This window comes from Vigna unguiculata, chromosome 10 (assembly GCF_037176805.1).
Source record: "Vigna unguiculata cultivar grain cowpea cultivar isolate G323 ecotype 2 chromosome 10, ASM3717680v1, whole genome shotgun sequence".
NCBI classification, from domain to species: Eukaryota; Viridiplantae; Streptophyta; class Magnoliopsida; order Fabales; family Fabaceae; genus Vigna; species Vigna unguiculata.
Genome location: NC_140801.1, coordinates 18,824,695 through 18,841,135, shown reverse-complemented (window position 1 = coordinate 18,841,135; position 16,441 = coordinate 18,824,695). Strand labels below are relative to the sequence as shown.

Here is a 16,441-nt window from a genome sequence, read left to right as displayed (position 1 = left end):
GAAGGACTACATCTCGTGCTTCTCAACCCTCAAATGCACCTAGGACTGCTTCCATTGAAGTATGGATTACGGATGAAGAAAGAAGATCTGAATTCATCACATTGTGGAAAGACAAACCCCTCATCACTCCTAAATTCATCTAGTCTCAATGGTTTGTCAATCGCCATTTCACAATTCAAAATTTTCTGGCTGAACAAGGTGTGAAATTCTTCACAGAGATGCAAGGCACCTACTACCCCGATTTGGTACGAGCCTTCTACTTCAATTACAAATTCAGAGATGGAGTTGGGTTCACAAAGGTAAAAGGTGTCAACATTATTCTAGATAATGATATTTGGGAAAATGTTGCACAATTTCCCATTCATGATGGCACATCTCCAATCCTCACGACTGGCATTGAAGGGTTCAACAGAATTTTTGCATATAGATCCTTTATGCGATGCCCAGATCAAGAAATAGGCCGCCAATTGTTAGCCGGACCTCTCAAAATTAATGAGCGTCTACTTCACTATCTCATTGTTTGGATTTTATGTCCACATGGTACAAACCACGCACAGTGCAGTGAAGCAGATCTTATGATCATCTATGCCATGCTCAACCACATTCCTATCTATTGGCCAAACATCATTCTTGACACCATGCTCAAAGCCAAGAGATTGCCTCAATATCCTCTCCCGTATTCCTTGCTCATCTCTCGTATTTGTGAGTACAAAGGGGTCAATGTCTCTGATGAACAATCTCATAAAACCACTGAGGCAAATAAAATTGCAGAAAACTCCTTGAAGCAGATGAAATTTATTCCTTTTGGGAATACCTACATTCACAAGGATGATATGCCTTCCTTGGACAATGAAGAAGAAGAGAATCCTTCCACTGCTTCTATTCCTCCTTGTTCCTGTAGAGGTACAAATAAGATAAGTTAGGCACGAGTGTCACCTTACCGTGTAATCCGCTATCTCTTTGGCTGGCCTCTTCCCATTCGATACATGTCGGCTTGAACCCAGGAGGGGTTACCTGCAGAAGGTTCTCCAAAGCTCAAGTAAGTCAAAGTTCTCAAGAGTCAAATCAGCAATTAATGAAAGCGTACCTTTAAATGATGGGGTCCACGTGTATTTATAGAGCATAAATGACGTTTGACCATTTCATGGGCTGGGCCTTGACTTGGGCCCCAGCTTGGGCCCTAGCTTGGGCCATAAGTGGGCCTGGTCCTAAAGCAGGTCTTAGAGGCGCATTGGGGCATTGATGTTGGCTAACTTCCTAGACAGGTAGTCGGCCGAGACCGACCACTTGTCTAGATGGCTTGTGTTGGTGGCGTCCGGGTACTAGGTGGTATGTGGTTTTGACATGTGTACTATTTACTTGATTGAGTTTGGTTAGGTATGGTACACCAGTCCCCCAGCCTTGTCCGATCTGGGTTGTCGGTCAAGGATGACATGTGTTGGTGAACTAGCAAAACCGGCTAGGTGTGGTACACCAGTCCCCCAGCCTTTAAGTGTGGTGAACAGTGTTAAGGCTTGGAAGTGGCAGAAGGTAGGTGAAAGGGTGTCAGGTCGTCACATCGTTATACTTTTGGCGCCGCCGTTTTTCATGTGTCATATATTTCATAATGATGGTGTCGCTTGGTCTGGGGTTTCATTTTAGCGGGAAGAGTTTGAGTCGTTTGGGATCGTGGACTATAAATACGGGTTTGAATGCAGCTGATGGTTTACTTGGTTCATTTGCGAGTTTTGAAATCAGAGATCTTGTGCGCATCATCTTGTCCGACTAGTTCCCAATTTCCGCCGACATCTTTCCGTAAAAAATCAAACAGGTATGTCTAGTAGCGATAGCTCATCGTTATCTACATCTAGTAGTAGTCAGAGTACTGAGTCGGATAGGAGTAGAGATAACCGGCTTGGTGGAGAGGGTGTGAGTACTGGAGTTGGCACAAGCGGGGTGCCAATGGAGGTAGTGAGGGAGATCCGTGAAGATCCTCCTGAAGAACTGGAGGAAAGCAACTGGCCGGCTAAGGGTGGTTATGCGTGGGTTGCGTCTGATGTTCGTGACCAGTCGTCCCTGTTCAGGTGGTCTCGTCTGCTGAACTCCTGGCTCAACTGTACGCCCGTCATCTCTAAAGGGGTTAGCGGAGATATTGTCTCATTAGAAAGAGTGAGCGCCGTAGACCGGGTGTGCCATGGGCAAGAAGGAGCTGCCGAAAAGTTCTTCTACATGTACATGTGCCACTTTTCCCAACTTCATATACGACTACCTTTTGATGACTTTACTATGGGTGTGTTACGGGCTCTGAACGTAGCGCCTACTCAGTTACACCCTAATAGTTGGGCGTACTTACAGGCTTTCCGCATCCTGTGTATGTCGCTGTACTTGGAGCCTTCACCATACGCGTTCCTATATTTTTATGATACCAGACCCCGGAGGCCGGCTACCTGGCTATCATTGATCAGCCGTCCCAGCATTAGTAGATTGGATGCATTCTCTCAATCTTTCAAGCACTTCAAGGACGGATATTTCAAGGTTGTAGTGAAGGAAGAAGGCGAGCAGTATTTTTTGAATGCGGATGGGAGTACGAAATTTCCTTTTAGCTGGACCAATAACCCTTCGCGGTATAAGGATATGGGAGTGGAGGAGTTGTCGTCCGGAGACAAGGAGGTGGTCGGGATGTTATTAAGATTTGTGGATAAGTTGCCCACTAAGGGCTTAGTTAGGGTTTATAATTTGGTGCATCCGATTATAGATATTGAAGGTATCTGTTTATTACTTAAGCTGCGTTAACTATGCTAAGTTGTTTTGATCCGAGTTTGTGATATGTTATTGCAAGGCATATGGCGCAATCCGGCAAGAAGAACTTGGCGCTCTTTCAGGCACTGAGGAAAGAGATGGCCGCCAAGGCCAAGGACGCGGGGAAAACTGGTGTTCCCAATCTGCAGGAATCTGTGGTGGAGGTTCATGTACAAGGCGGCATGAAGAGGAAAGCTGAACTACCGGCTCGACCGGGGAGGGGTAAGGACGTGAAGAAGGTAAGGGCGGCTATTCTTGGGTCAGGTAGTGGGGCTGGACCGGCTAGTGGGGAGAAGCTGCCGGAGGCTGGGCTGATTGAGTTGCCCGAGATATCAGTGAGGAAGGACATCGCAATAAACTTGCTAGATACTGTTGTGAACTCCATCGACAATATGGAGGTGGATCATATTGTGAGGACCATGGTTGAATTTGGGTGTAAGGCATTGGTGTTGGGTAGACGTGTGGGGTCCTTTTACAGAAGGGAAGTGAAGGAGGTCGGGGAGCTGCAGGGTAAGTTGGACAAGTTGGTGGAGGAGAAGGCGGCGTTGGAGAAGGAGAAGGAAGGATGGGAAGCTGAGAGAAAAAGGTTAGTGTCGTGGAAGGTTCGTTGTCTAGACTCGGAGGAGAAGTTGAACAAGCGGATAGGGGAGCTGGAGGAGGATTATGAAGATCTAAAGGATAAGTATGACGGGGCTGTTGGTGAGTTGGATGACCTGAAGAACAGTGTTATTCAGGAGCATATAAACGGCTTTGAGAAGGGGTTGCGGCAAGCGGCCTTCTTCTATAAGGATGTGGATGCACTGGATTCAAGGTTTGATGTAAATAAAGATGTGGTTGGTGGAAAGCTGGTGGGGGAGGATGAAGAGGGTGAGGAAGGGGTTGGGGGTGAGGCGCCCGAAGCAGAGAAGGAAGCGGATGTGACCGTGGAGGGCGATGGCAACCAAACAGCTTAGGATGTAGTTTTCATATTGCTTTATTTCGTAATGAATCCTAAGTCTGTAATAACTCGTACAATATTTTGATTTGTTTTTAATATGATGCATCTTGTGGATATGTATATGTTTTGTGGTTGTTGATGATAGCATGTGATAGGAATATGAGATATGTTGTGTATTTAACTAGGGGAACGTTGTTGGCGTTTGTATGTTAAACACGAGTAGAGGCTGTTCGACCCAGGCCACTTACTTGTGGTAAGGGTGGGGAACTTAAACGAATCTAACACAAGTAGAGGGTGTTCGACCCAGGCCGCTTACTTGTGGTAATGGCGGGGAACTTAAACGAATTAAACGCAAGTAGAGGGTGTTCGACCCAGGCCGCTTACTTGTGGTAAGGGTGGGGAACTTAAACGAATTAAACACAAGTAGAGGGTGTTCGACCCAGGCCGCTTACTTGTGGTAAGGGTGGGGAACTTAAACGAATTAAACACAAGTAGAGGGTGTTCGACCCAGGCCGCTTACTTGTGGTAAGGGTGGGGAACTTAAACGAATTAAACACAAGTAGAGTAATATAGAGTCGTAGAGTACGGAACCACTCATTTTATTTATTTAAATGGGGGTGCCTCGTTAAAACCTCCTTGGCCAAAACCCTCCTTAGGGAAAAAAGACCAAGTGAGGAAAAAGAGTACACCCGTGGTTACAAGCGTGGATTTGCTTATGATACATGTTCAACTGAAATAAAACTTGAGGTGGGAGACATTCCATGTGTTGGGGATTTCTTCCCCAGATAGTTGCTCTAGGCGATAAGCCCCACCACCTGTGTCTTCTCGTATGCGGTATGGGCCGTCCCAATTTGCGGAGAACTTGCCATCCTTCTTTCTAGCACTGCTGGCCATTCTCCATACTAAGTCTCCTATGACAAACGATCGTGGTTACAGGTTTGCGTTATATTTCCTGGCGGCTCGTTGCTTGGCGGCGAGGTTGCGTATTTGGGCTTTTTCTCGGAGTTCAGGAAGGAGGTTGAGATGCAAAGCCATGTTTTGGTGGTTGTGCGCTGGGTCGTATAGTTCTCGGCGCAGGGATGGTTCGCCAATTTCGACCGGTATCATGGCGTCTGCGCCGTAGACTAGGCTAAAGGGGGATTCGTTGGTTGACGACTGTGGGGTACATCTGTAGGCCCATAGTACTTCAATTAATTCTTCTGGCCACCGGCCTTTCGCGGTATCCAATCTTTTACGCAGTTCTACGAGGATAACTTTGTTTGCCGCTTCTGCCTGCCCATTTGTTTGTGGGTGTTCTACTGAACTGGTGATATGTTTGATGCCCAAACCTGTGTAGAATTTTGCTAGCTCTTTGTCAATGAATTGTCGACCGTTGTCTGTTATGATGGTATGCGGTATACCATATCTGCATATGATGTCGTTCCACACGAACTGCTGGACTTGTTGGGCCGTGATAGTGGTTAATGGTTTGGCTTCAATCCACTTGGTGAAGTAGTCGACGGCTACGATTGGGAACTTGACCTGTCCCTTGCCGGGTGTGAATGGGCCTAGGATGTCCATTCCCCACTTAGCGAATGGCCAGGGGGATAATATGTGATGTAGCTGTTCTTGCTTCTGATGTATAAGGTTGCCATGCTTCTGGCATGGCTTGCACTTTTTGACGTAGTCCTGGCAGTCGGCCTCTATTGTAGGCCAGAAGTACCCGGCTCTGAGGATTCTTGTGGCCATGGTGCGCGCGCCTGAGTGATATCCGCAAATTCCTTCGTGTAGTTCCTTAATGATGTACTGGGCTTGTTCTGGGGTTACACATTTAAGCAAGGGTTGGCCATATCCGCGTTTGTAAAGATCGTCGCCTACCATAGTGTATCTGGCGGCTTTGGCCAGCCAAGATTTGTCCGCGTCGGCCGGGGGGTTGCCATTTTTGAGGTACTGAATGTAGGGGGCGGTCCAGTCTGGGTTTTGGGTAGGGGTAATATTGTCTGACGGGGTGTGAGTTAAGGTTTGGCAAGTGTGTGTGACGGAGGGTGCGGATAATGTTTGCTGTAGCAAGGACCGGTTGCGGTTTTTGAGTTTGGTGCTGGCCAATTTGGAGAGGATGTCGGCTCTGACATTGTCGGTTCTGGGTATGTGTTCGACGCGGACTAGTTCGAAGGCGGATTGGATGATTGCGCGGACCAAGTGATAATATTGTTGGAGGACGGGGTCTTTCATTTGGAACTCGTCATTCAGATGACCCACTGTGAGTTTGGAGTCGGTTTTACAAGTTAGTTTTTTGACGCCTACTTCACGGGCTAGAGAGAGACCGGCCAGGATAGCTTCGTACTCAGCTTGGTTATTCGATGTTTTGAAAGCAAAATGCAGAGATTTTTCAATGAGGATGTCATTGGGGCCTTCCAGTACAATGCCGGCACCTGCGCCCCTTGGGTTCGAGGAGCCATCTACATGAAGCGTCCATTGGTCCTCGATAGGTGTTTGTTGTAGGTCGTTGACGAAGTCTAAGAGACATTGGGCTTTGATGGGGCCGTGCGGTTCATAGCGAATGTTAAATTCGGAGAGCTCCACGGCCCATGACGACATGCGCCCGGCTAAGTCTGGTTTTTGCAAAATTTTTTGGATTGGGTAATCGGTCTTGACGGTTATGGTGTGGTTTTGAAAATATGGACGTAAGCGGCGTGCGGCGTGGACCAAGGACAGGGCTAGTTTCTCTACCATTTGGTATCTGGTTTCAGGGTCTTGGAGTGTCCTGCTTACAAAGTAAACAGGGTGCTGGGTGCCTTCTGCTTCTTGGACAAGGGCAGCGCTGACGGTGTGATTGGTGGTCGTGATGTATACCAGCAAGGGTTGGCTGGTGTCAGGTTTGCGAAGGATGGGAGGTGAGGTTAGGGATGATTTGAGCCTGAGGATGATTTGTTCACAGTCTTCAGTCCACGTGAACCGGGCGGATTTCTTTAGGAGCTGAATTATGGGTTGAGTTTGTTCTGCCAGTTTAGGTAGGAAACGAGATATGGCCGTGAGGCGGCCAATTAGTCGCTGTACTTCTTTGATGGTGGTGGGGCTACGCATCTCGATAATGGCCTTGCATTTTTCGGGGTTAACCTCTATGCCGCGCTGTGTCAACATGAAACCGAGGAATTTACCCCGGTCCACGCCGAATACGCACTTTTCTGGGTTCAAGCGGAGGTTGTACTGGCGTAATGCGGAGAATACTGCCTCTAAGTCTATGGCGTGTTGATGATGGCTTGGGGATTTGACGACCATGTCATCAACGTAGACTTCGACGCAGTGTCCTGTGAGGTGGCTGAAGACTTTGTCCATTAGCCGCTGGTATGTTGCCCCAGCGTTCTTGAGGCCGAAGGGCATGACTTTGTAGAAGTAGTTGGCATCATCTGTGATGAAGGCGGTCTTATGCATGTCTGCTGTGGCCATGGGTATTTGGTTGTAGCCTGAGTATGCGTCTAAAAAGCTGAGTACTTTATTTCCTGCCGCGCCGTCTACGAGGCGGTCGATGCTGGGTAGGGGGTATGCGTCGCGAGGGCATGCCTTGTTTAGATCTGTGTAATCTACGCACATCCGCCATTTACCGTTGGCTTTCTTCACCAAGACCACGTTAGAAAGCCAGGTGGTGTAATGCGCTTCATCTATGAATCCTGCGCTCAGCAATTTATCGGCCTCTATTTTGGCTGCCTGTCTGCGTTCTTCACCAAGTTTGCGTTTTTTCTGGGATACGTAGCGGGCTTCTTTGTATACCGAGAGCTTGTGGGATGCGACGTTAGGGTCTACTCCTGGGAGGTCAGTGGCTGACCAAGCGAAGAGATCCGTGTTGTTTGTGAGGATGGGTGTAATTGTGGCACGCTCGTCAAGACTTAAACCAGTGCCCAAGTTGATGGAATGGCCGTTGGGGAGTTCCAGGGGGGTTGTGTCCTCGACTGGTTCGAGGCGGGCATCTCGGCCTATTCTGGGATCAAGGTCTTCGCCGGATAAGGCTATTCGGGAATTAGGTGGTCGCCCGATGTGGTTTGTCTGTTGGATTGGGAGTTGGGGCCTTCAACTTGCCATGTAGCATTCGCGTGCCAAACGTTGGTCGCAATGGATGGTTAAGATGTCCCCGGATGGTGCTGGGAACTTCATGGCTAAATGCGGGGTGGAGACGACTGCTCCGAGGGTGTTGAGTGAAGGACGGCCCAGGAGTATGTTGTAGGATGTGGGTGCGTCGACTATTAGGAAGCGGATTGGGATTGTTTTTGTCTGGGTTCCCTCCCGAAAGACGGTATGGAGGTCTATGTAGCCGCGGGTAGATACCTGCTCGCCGGAAAAGTCGTATATGGGCTCGTCGTAGTGGATCATAGCGGTGTCAGGGAGTTGTAATTTTTGGTAGGTGGCCCAGTAGAGGATGTCGACGGAGCTGCCTTGATCGACCAGTACCTTTTTAACGGCATAGTTTTCGATTTCGACTGTGATGACCATGGGGTCGTCTTGTTGGTGGTCGAGGCCGTGAAAATCATCATCTGTGAATACGATAGGGGGCATACGTCGTCTGTGATGGGTTTGGGAGATGTGGTTAATAGATTGTATGTGGCGGAGGTGTCTCTTTCTGGCGGATGAGGTGGAGCCTCCGCTTGCGAAGCCACCAGAGATGGTGTTAATAGTACCTCGCAAGGGGGGGTCGGCAGGGGTGATGTCGGTGTGGGCGGGTTGCGAGTGTTGGTCATTGGGTTGGTTGGGTTGGTTATTGTGGTTGGCGGTGGTTGGTTGTCGTCTGTGGTCGTGGCGTGGGGGGTAGTGGGTTCGGGAGGAGTTGTGGTCATCTTTGCGGATGAAGCGGCGAAAGTGACCGGCGCGTACCAGTTCTTCAATCTTATCCTGTAGCGCTTTGCACTCTTCTGTAGTATGACCATGATTGCGGTGGTATCGACAATACTTGGTCATGTCAGCGTTAGGAGGGGTGGTTGTTTTGCGTGGTGGGGGGAGAAGGTCAGCTTGGAGAGCTTCGTCAAGGATGCGGGAGCGGGCTACTGTGAGTGGGGCATATCTGGTGAAACGTGGTTGGCGGGGTTCACGCGGACGGGTATCGGGGCGTGGGTGAGGCTGTGGGGTAGGATTGGGTAAGGGGTTGGGATTGGGTGTGGAGGTGTTGGCGGCATAGTCGTTACAAAATTTTGTGTGAAGGGTTTGCATTTCCTCCATGCGTACGTAGTCAGCGGCCCGTAGCTTGAGTTCGTGCATGGAGGTGGGTGGGTGAAGGTAGACGTTGTTAGCGAAGGGTCCGGGTTGCAGGGTGAGGGTCATGCATTGGAGTATCATTTCCTGGTTAAGGTGTGGTGTGCGGAGGGCTGCTTTACTGAAGCGGTCGATGAATGTTCTGAGTGGTTCGTTGGGCTCCTGTCTGATGCCCAGTAGGGACATGGTGGTGGTTTGGTGAGGCCGGCTACCGGCGAAATGTGTGGAGAACATGTGGGAAAGGGTGTCGAAGTTATCGATGGAGTAGGGTGGGAGGGTAGTGAACCACTCTAGGGCGGGGCCTTTGAGTGTTGTGGGGAAAGCTTTACAGAAGACGGCGTCCTGGGACGTGTACAGGGCGACGTGTGTGATGTAAACTTTCAGGTGTTCATCAGGGTCAGTTTCGCCAGTGTAGCGATCGAGGTTGAATGGTTCCCACTGGGTTGGGAGAGGGGTGTTAGCGATGAAGTCCGTGAACGGGTGGCGGCGTCTGGGCTGATGGGGGGTGGGAATGTGGGGTGGGGGTGGGTGGTTGATCATGGTAGGGAAAGTGGAAGTGATGTTGTGAGGAAGGATGTGGGTTGTGGGGAGATATGGGGGGTTGTAGGGTGGGACGTAAGCGGTGTGGAGAGTAGTGGGTAGGTTGTGGGGAATGTTGGTTGTTGAGGGTGCTGTAAGCCCTGGGTGACCGGGTGGGAAGTGTTGGGGGTGTGTGGTAGTGAGAGGGGTTTGTTGGGTGGAGGTGAAGGTGTGGGGGGTGGGGTTGTATTCGCTCTCTTCCTCTGTAGGTTGGAAAGCCGAAGACTTCACGGCTTCAGAGGTCTCTTTGGCTTTTCCCTTCAGGTCGGCATCTGTCTCGATTTTCCTCCTGAGGCGGGAGTTTTCTTGTTTGAGCGCTTCCATTTCTTCAGCGTTGCGCTTCTTCAGGTCTGCGATTTCCTGTTGCATCTTCATCTGGCCGTCTAGGATGGCGGCCAGGTCAGGGGTGACGCCAGAAGGTCCAGAGGGACCAGCGTCAACTTGCTTGCTAACTCCAGCCTTGCTGCGGGTAGAAACCATCTTCAGAGAAAAGCGGGTACCAAGGGTGTTCGTCTCGTGCCCCACGGTGGGCGCCAATTGTTCCTGCAGAGGTACAAATAAGATAAGTTAGGCACGAGTGTCACCTTACCGTGTAATCCGCTATCTCTTTGGCTGGCCTCTTCCCATTCGATACATGTCGGCTTGAACCCAGGAGGGGTTACCTGCAGAAGGTTCTCCGAAGCTCAAGTAAGTCAAAGTTCTCAAGAGTCAAATCAGCAATTAATGAAAGCGTACCTTTAAATGATGGGGTCCACGTGTATTTATAGAGCATAAATGACGTTTGACCATTTCATGGGCTGGGCCTTGACTTGGGCCCCAGCTTGGGCCCTAGCTTGGGCCATAAGTGGGCCTGGTCCTAAAGCAGGTCTTAGAGGCGCATTGGGGCATTGATGTTGGCTAACTTCCTAGACAGGTAGTCGGCTGAGACCGACCACTTGTCTAGATGGCTTGTGTTGGTGGCGTCCGGGTACTAGGTGCTATGTGGTTTTGACATGTGTACTATTTACTTGATTGAGTTTGGTTAGGTACGGTACACCAGTCCCCCAGCCTTGTCCGATCTGGGTTGTCGGTCAAGGATGACATGTGTTGGTGAACTAGCAAAACCGGCTAGGTGTGGTACACTCCTGTTGACACACATATTGGATCATCCAGTGGTGTTGGTGGCTCATCCTCTTCTTTAGAGGATCACATTTTAAATCTCAACCAAAGACTTGAAGAATTCTTTCTTCTCTCCACTCACAGACATGAAGAAGTCATTGGCTTAATTAGAGGATTAGATTCTAGGATTTCCAACTTAGAACATAAATTTGATAAGTATGATGAAGATGATGACATGAGTCAAGACTTTTAAAAGTCTACATCATAGTTATTTTTTATTGTAATATGTTTTCTAGTTCTATTATTTCTCAAATAAACGTCTCTTTTTATTGCTATTCTTTACCATTGTCTCATTGAGGGGGAGCTTCTCTATTAAAACTTTTTTTCATATGATCAAAACAAGGGGAGAAAAAGTTTAAACGTTTAAGCCCAACAGTGCTACCGACAAATGTACTAGTAAGATATTTTGATTGCAGATACTTTAAACATATTGTTTTGATCATCATAAAAAAGGGGGAGATTGTTGGCAAAAGCAATACAAGTCTAAATGCTGAAACAAAATTTTGATGATGATAAAAGAAGCCATGAAAGCCATCTGGAAGTCAATATGAAGACCATGTGTTGTTGTGTTTAAAGTTATCTTGTAAAATGTAATTAGATTAGTTAGAATCAGTATCGTACAAGAAAATTCTAGTATTTCTCGAAAAATCAAGGTGATAATCGATTATCACTTAGAATAATCGATTATCTTGAGCTGAACCATTTTTTTCAAGAAAGCACTGGAATAATCGATTATCACCTCTGATAATCGATTATCTGCTCAAAAATTTGTTTTTCATAAACCACACTGGAATAATCGATTATCACTAGTGATAATCGATTATCCTGGTTAGTTGGGCGTGACTGTTCAACTTTTTGACCTAATTTTTGGAACCTCTATTTAAGGAACCTTAAAGTTACTTCTCAGACACCTTTTTGAGAAGCTAGAGTGCTAGTGCTGTGATTGCAAGAGAGTTCTCTGAGTGTTCTCAATAGAAGCTTTGAAAAACCTAGTGCGGGTAGAGCGATAACTTTTCCTGAGAGGTGTTCTAGGAGATTGAGTGCTGCTGCTGTTGCTAGGAAAGCTAAGGTCAATATTCTCTGTGTGATTTAGAAAAAGGTGTTCATCTCTTGTGCGATTCAGGAGAGGTGTTTTCTTAATATCTGATTGTAAATCTATTACTTGTTAGTGATTTAGTTAATCTCGTTTTTGAGAGATTAACAACTGGACGTAGGGTCTTTTGATCCAAACCAGTATAAATACTTGTGTTCAATCTTCTTCTCTATCTCTTTATTTCATCTATTATTGTGTTTAAAGAAATTCATTATTGATTGAATTGATAAATTTTGGAAAAATTTTAAAGTATTAATTTTATTATTTAAAAACCAATTCAGCCCCCTTTTGGTTTTGTCCGCGCGCTCAAACATTCCGCTGCGCGATACCAACAAAAGTGTGTTAAGATTGGAAAATCTAAAATAAATCTGCTAGAACCATATAATACTGCAAACTTAATCTAGAATGTGAAGTTAAATCATGTTATTAATGATAGGGGGAGCATATGCATATGTAATATGTATGTATGCTTGTGTGCTTTTGCTTGGTTTTATGTTTGGAATATTGGTATCTTGTATGCAAAAGCTTTTTTAGGTTTCTCTATGGATCTTAGCTCATCAATTCAACTCGAGGATGTTGGCTTCATCAATTTAGGGGGAGATTGTGGGCACAAGCAAGCTTGAAGCAAAGAATTGATAAAGCCATGTGCATGAATATCTTAAGTGTTTGATGAAGATTAATGAAGATCCTTTTGAAGATTAAGTTGTAGTGTGTTAAATCTGTATATAACATGTTAAATGTAATGTGTTAGTGTTATATCTTGTTGGTAGGCTATATGACATAAATTAGATGTCTTGTGTGCCTTAGTGTGTCTCTTTTAATCTGTTAAAATAGGTTTTAACAGGTTAAAAGGCTTGCTGTATATAGTTTCTGGTATTAATGCATTCAGTCAGTTGAATTATTTTTCAATTGACTGATTTCACTTAAGTCAGATGAAATCAGCTGACTATATGAAAAATTCAATCGACTATTTTAACTTAAACCATACTATATAAGCTGTGTTTTCGCGAGCAAAGGTGCGATTCTGAGTTTTTGAGCATGAAATTCTGTCACTCATCTTTGGGAAGCTCTTTCCCTGTAATTCCATCTCCACCTAACACCTTTTTAATTCTTTTTACTATTCTTAACAATTTACAATTCAAATAATTGAAAATATATGTGTAAAAATTGCTCAAAATTTCATAACAAACATGTTGGCGGATACTCAGATGGGATTAGTTTCTGAAATTTAAAATATTCAATCTCTCGAAAACAATTTTTCAATTTTTTCGTACTACTTTTTACTATTTAAAATTTAAATAACTCATATTTTCTACATAAAAAATGCTCGAAATTTCACAAGAATTTTGTTGGCCAATACTCAAATTGGATTATTGATGTTATGAATTTTGAAAAATTTCGGCTTTTTGGGACACGTTTTCACTTTTCTTACTAACTTTAACTATTTACAATTTAAATCATTGATATTTGAAATATAAAAATTGCAAAAAAAGTTGGCCAATACTAGGATAGTAGTTGTGTTCTTAAATTTGACAAATTTCATCTCCTCCTAATGCTTTTTTTAATTCTTCTCACTATTTTTAACTATTTATAATTCAAATAATTGACATTTTATGTATAAAAATTTCTCAAAATTTCATAACAAACAGGTTGGAGGATACTCAGATGGGATTAGTTTCTGAAATTAGAAAAATTCAATCGCTAGGTAACAATTTTTAAATTTTTTTACTACATTTTACTATTTACAATAGAAATAATTCATATTTTCTACATAAAAATTGCTCAAAATTTCACAAGAAACCCTCTGGTCAATACTTAAACGGGATTATTGGTTTTATGAAATTTGAAAAAATTCTTCTTTTTGTGACACTTTTTTAATTTTTTTACTAATTTTTACTATTTACAATTTAAATAATTGTCACCAGTGCAGGAAGGCCTTTTGGCAGTGGTTATTTTTCATATTCTGCACCGGTTCCCGGACCGAGGCATATTGGGGCGAGGCCAAAAGAGGATAGCCTTTGGCCTCAATTGTAAACCGAAGCCATAGAGCCCCTCTTCTGCCTCGGTTTCCACGTACCGGAGGCCATAGAGTCCCTCTTCTACCTCGGTTGGTAGGTCTAACTGAAGCCATATGTGCTCACGTTTTTACATTTTTAAAAAATTCGCTCACGTTTTGGCCTCGGTTTTAGTATGACCCGAGGCCATATGTCCCTTTTTGGCTTCGGTTTGCGTAGTACCCGAGGCCATATGTCACCATTCTCAACCGCATTCCATGGCACCCACAAATCCGCATGCCTCCCCAAAGCCCTATCCCAATCCCCCACCACCACGGCTCCCAAATCCGCTTCCCTCGCCCTCCTCAACATCTCCAAAAAATCTGAATCATCCGAAACCAAAAACAGCCAATCAATCCCTCTACTCATCGAATGCACCATCTGCCTCTTCAACGCCCAATCCACCGCTTGCGGCTTATCCTGCACCGTCTTAACAAACACCCCCGCCCGCCGCAGCTCCGCCGCCAGCCTGTACCCTACCTTCGGAACCAGCAGCGTCCTTGCCGCCTCATTATACTTATGATTCCTGCGCAAAAATTGTTCCTTGAAACAGTCCTGTTTCTTCTTCCCCTTCAGTGACTTCAAGTACTTCGTCAGGTCCATGTGGGTCTTGCACTTACGCCCACACATCCCGCACGTGTAGGGCTCCGAGGGTGTGACCACACCCTTCCGTTCGAGGATGTCGAGGTTCCTGCGTTCCCGGTGCTCTTCTAGGACCCACTAGGGAGGTTGACGAAGGCATGGCGGTTGGCGTAGGCGGAGAAGTCAGTCACCTCGCCGAAGCGGGAGGCGAGGGTTTTTGGCGAATAGAGGCCCGCATGGGGGCGTGTTGTCGAGGTCCCAGAGAACAATGACCTTGTCGCTTTTGGGGGCGTAGATTCCTTGGGAGTTCTTCACCATGTCGATTTCGATGCAGCAGCATTAGATACGTGGGTAACGCTGAGACGAGAATTTGTTGGAAGTAACGTGCCTGCGTTGTGTTTGTGAAAATGCGGAGTGGAAAGTGAAGGGATTGGGTTTGCGTTGTGGAGAAAAAGTGAATATTTGCAGAGAGAAATGGAGGAGCAGCGCGCGCGAGGAAGTAAGGGGGTTCAGTTTTAAGCCCTAATTAAACTATATGGCCTCGGTTCAATTTAGAATCGAGGCATATAACTCCTTTTGGCCCCGGTTCCCTAACACCTGAGGCCTAACATCCCTTTTGGCACCGGTTTTTTCCCAACCGAAGCCTATAAGTCAAAACGAGAATGGCATTTTTGAAAATTTTGGCAACCTTTTTAGCTTTGGGCCTTCTTAACCGAGGCCTAACACCCCTTTTGGCACCGGTTTTTTTGTAACCGAGGCCTATAACTGCTTTTGGCTTCGGGTTTTAGGTGAACCGAGGCATAAAAGTTGCCTGTAATTGCAAAATTGCCACCGCGCCATTATAGGCCTCGGTTTCTTGCCAACCGAGGCCTATAAGGCGAGGTAAAAATGCAATGCTGCACTAGTGTGTATTTTATATATAAAAATTTCAAAAAATTTCACAAGAGACAAGTTGGCCAATCCTAAGATAGGAGTTGTGTTCTTAAATTTGACACATTACATCTCCTCTTAACACTTTTTTAATTCTTTTTACTAGTTTTAACTATTTACAATTTAAATAATTGACATTTTATGTATATAAATTGCTCAAAATTTCATAAAAAACAGGTTGACAAATATTCAGATGAGATTAGTTTCTAAAATTCATACTTCATTAGATTAGTTTCTAACTTTTACTATTTAAATAATTCATATTTTCTTCATAAAAATTGCTCTAAATTTTACAACATTCATTGGCAAATACTGAAAGGGGATTATTGGGGTTATGAAATTTGAAATCAAGCTAAAAATTTTCATATTTTTTTTGACACTTTTTAAATTTTTTTACTAACTTTTACTATTTACAATTTAAATAATTAATATTTTATATATGAAAATTGCAAAAAATTTCACAAGAAACAAGTTGGCCAATACTAGGATAGGATTGATGTTCCTAAATTTGACAAATTCCATCTTACGGTAACACTTTTTAATTCTTTTTACTGTTTTCAACTATTTACAATTTAAATAATTGATATTTTATGTATAAAAATTGCTCAAAATTTCATAACAAACAGGTTGGCAGATACTTAGGTGGGATTAATTTCAGAAATTAAAAAAATTCAATTGGTAGGTAACAATTTTTAAATTTGTTTACTAGTTTTTACTATTTACAAGTTAAATAATTCATATTTCCTACATAAAAATTGCTCAAAATTTCACAATAAACCCTCTGGTCAATACTCAAAGGGGGATTATTCGTGTTATGAAATTTGAAAATTTTTTCTTTTTGTGACACTTTTTGAATTTTTTTACTAACTTTTACAGTTTACAATTTAAAAAATTGATATTTTATATATAATAATTGTAAAAAATTTCAACAAAAACAAGTTGGCCAATACTAGGACAGGAGTTGTGTTCTTACATTTGACAAAATTCATCTCCTCCTAACACTTTTTTAATTCTTTTAACTATTTTTAACTATTTAACATTCAAATAATTGACATTTTATGTATAAAAATTGCTCATGATTTCATAACAAACAAGTTGGCGGATACTCAGATG

The 16,441-nt window shown here is 44.5% G+C and overlaps 1 protein-coding gene and 1 pseudogene across 1 annotated transcript; both read right to left on the bottom strand.

Moving 5' to 3' along the window:
* Positions 1-4,617: 4,617 nt before the first annotated feature.
* LOC146882288 (uncharacterized) lies at positions 4,618-9,835 on the bottom strand. Its single transcript, XM_085667336.1, has 7 exons — positions 9,055-9,835; positions 8,365-8,727; positions 8,015-8,220; positions 7,297-7,432; positions 6,715-7,101; positions 4,901-5,667; positions 4,618-4,626 (listed from the first exon to the last, which is right to left on the bottom strand). The coding sequence occupies exons 1-7, from the start codon at positions 9,833-9,835 to the stop codon at positions 4,618-4,620; spliced, it is 2,649 nt and encodes an 882-aa protein (XP_085523462.1).
* A 4,080-nt stretch (positions 9,836-13,915) lies between these two features.
* Positions 13,916-14,731, bottom strand: LOC114172710 (uncharacterized; annotated as a pseudogene).
* Positions 14,732-16,441: the final 1,710 nt, after the last annotated feature.

Coding starts and splice junctions, on each gene's coding strand:
- LOC146882288 (XM_085667336.1), bottom strand. CDS start 9,835: ATGGAAGCGCTCAAACAAGAAAACTCCCGCCTCAGGAGGAAAATCGAG. Junction 8,728..9,054: donor AACATTCATCGACCGCTTCA/GTAAAGCAGCCC, acceptor CCCCACTCACAG/TAGCCCGCTCCCGCATCCTT. Junction 7,433..8,014: donor ACGACTTTTCCGGCGAGCAG/GTATCTACCCGC, acceptor TACGTATCCCAG/AAAAAACGCAAACTTGGTGA.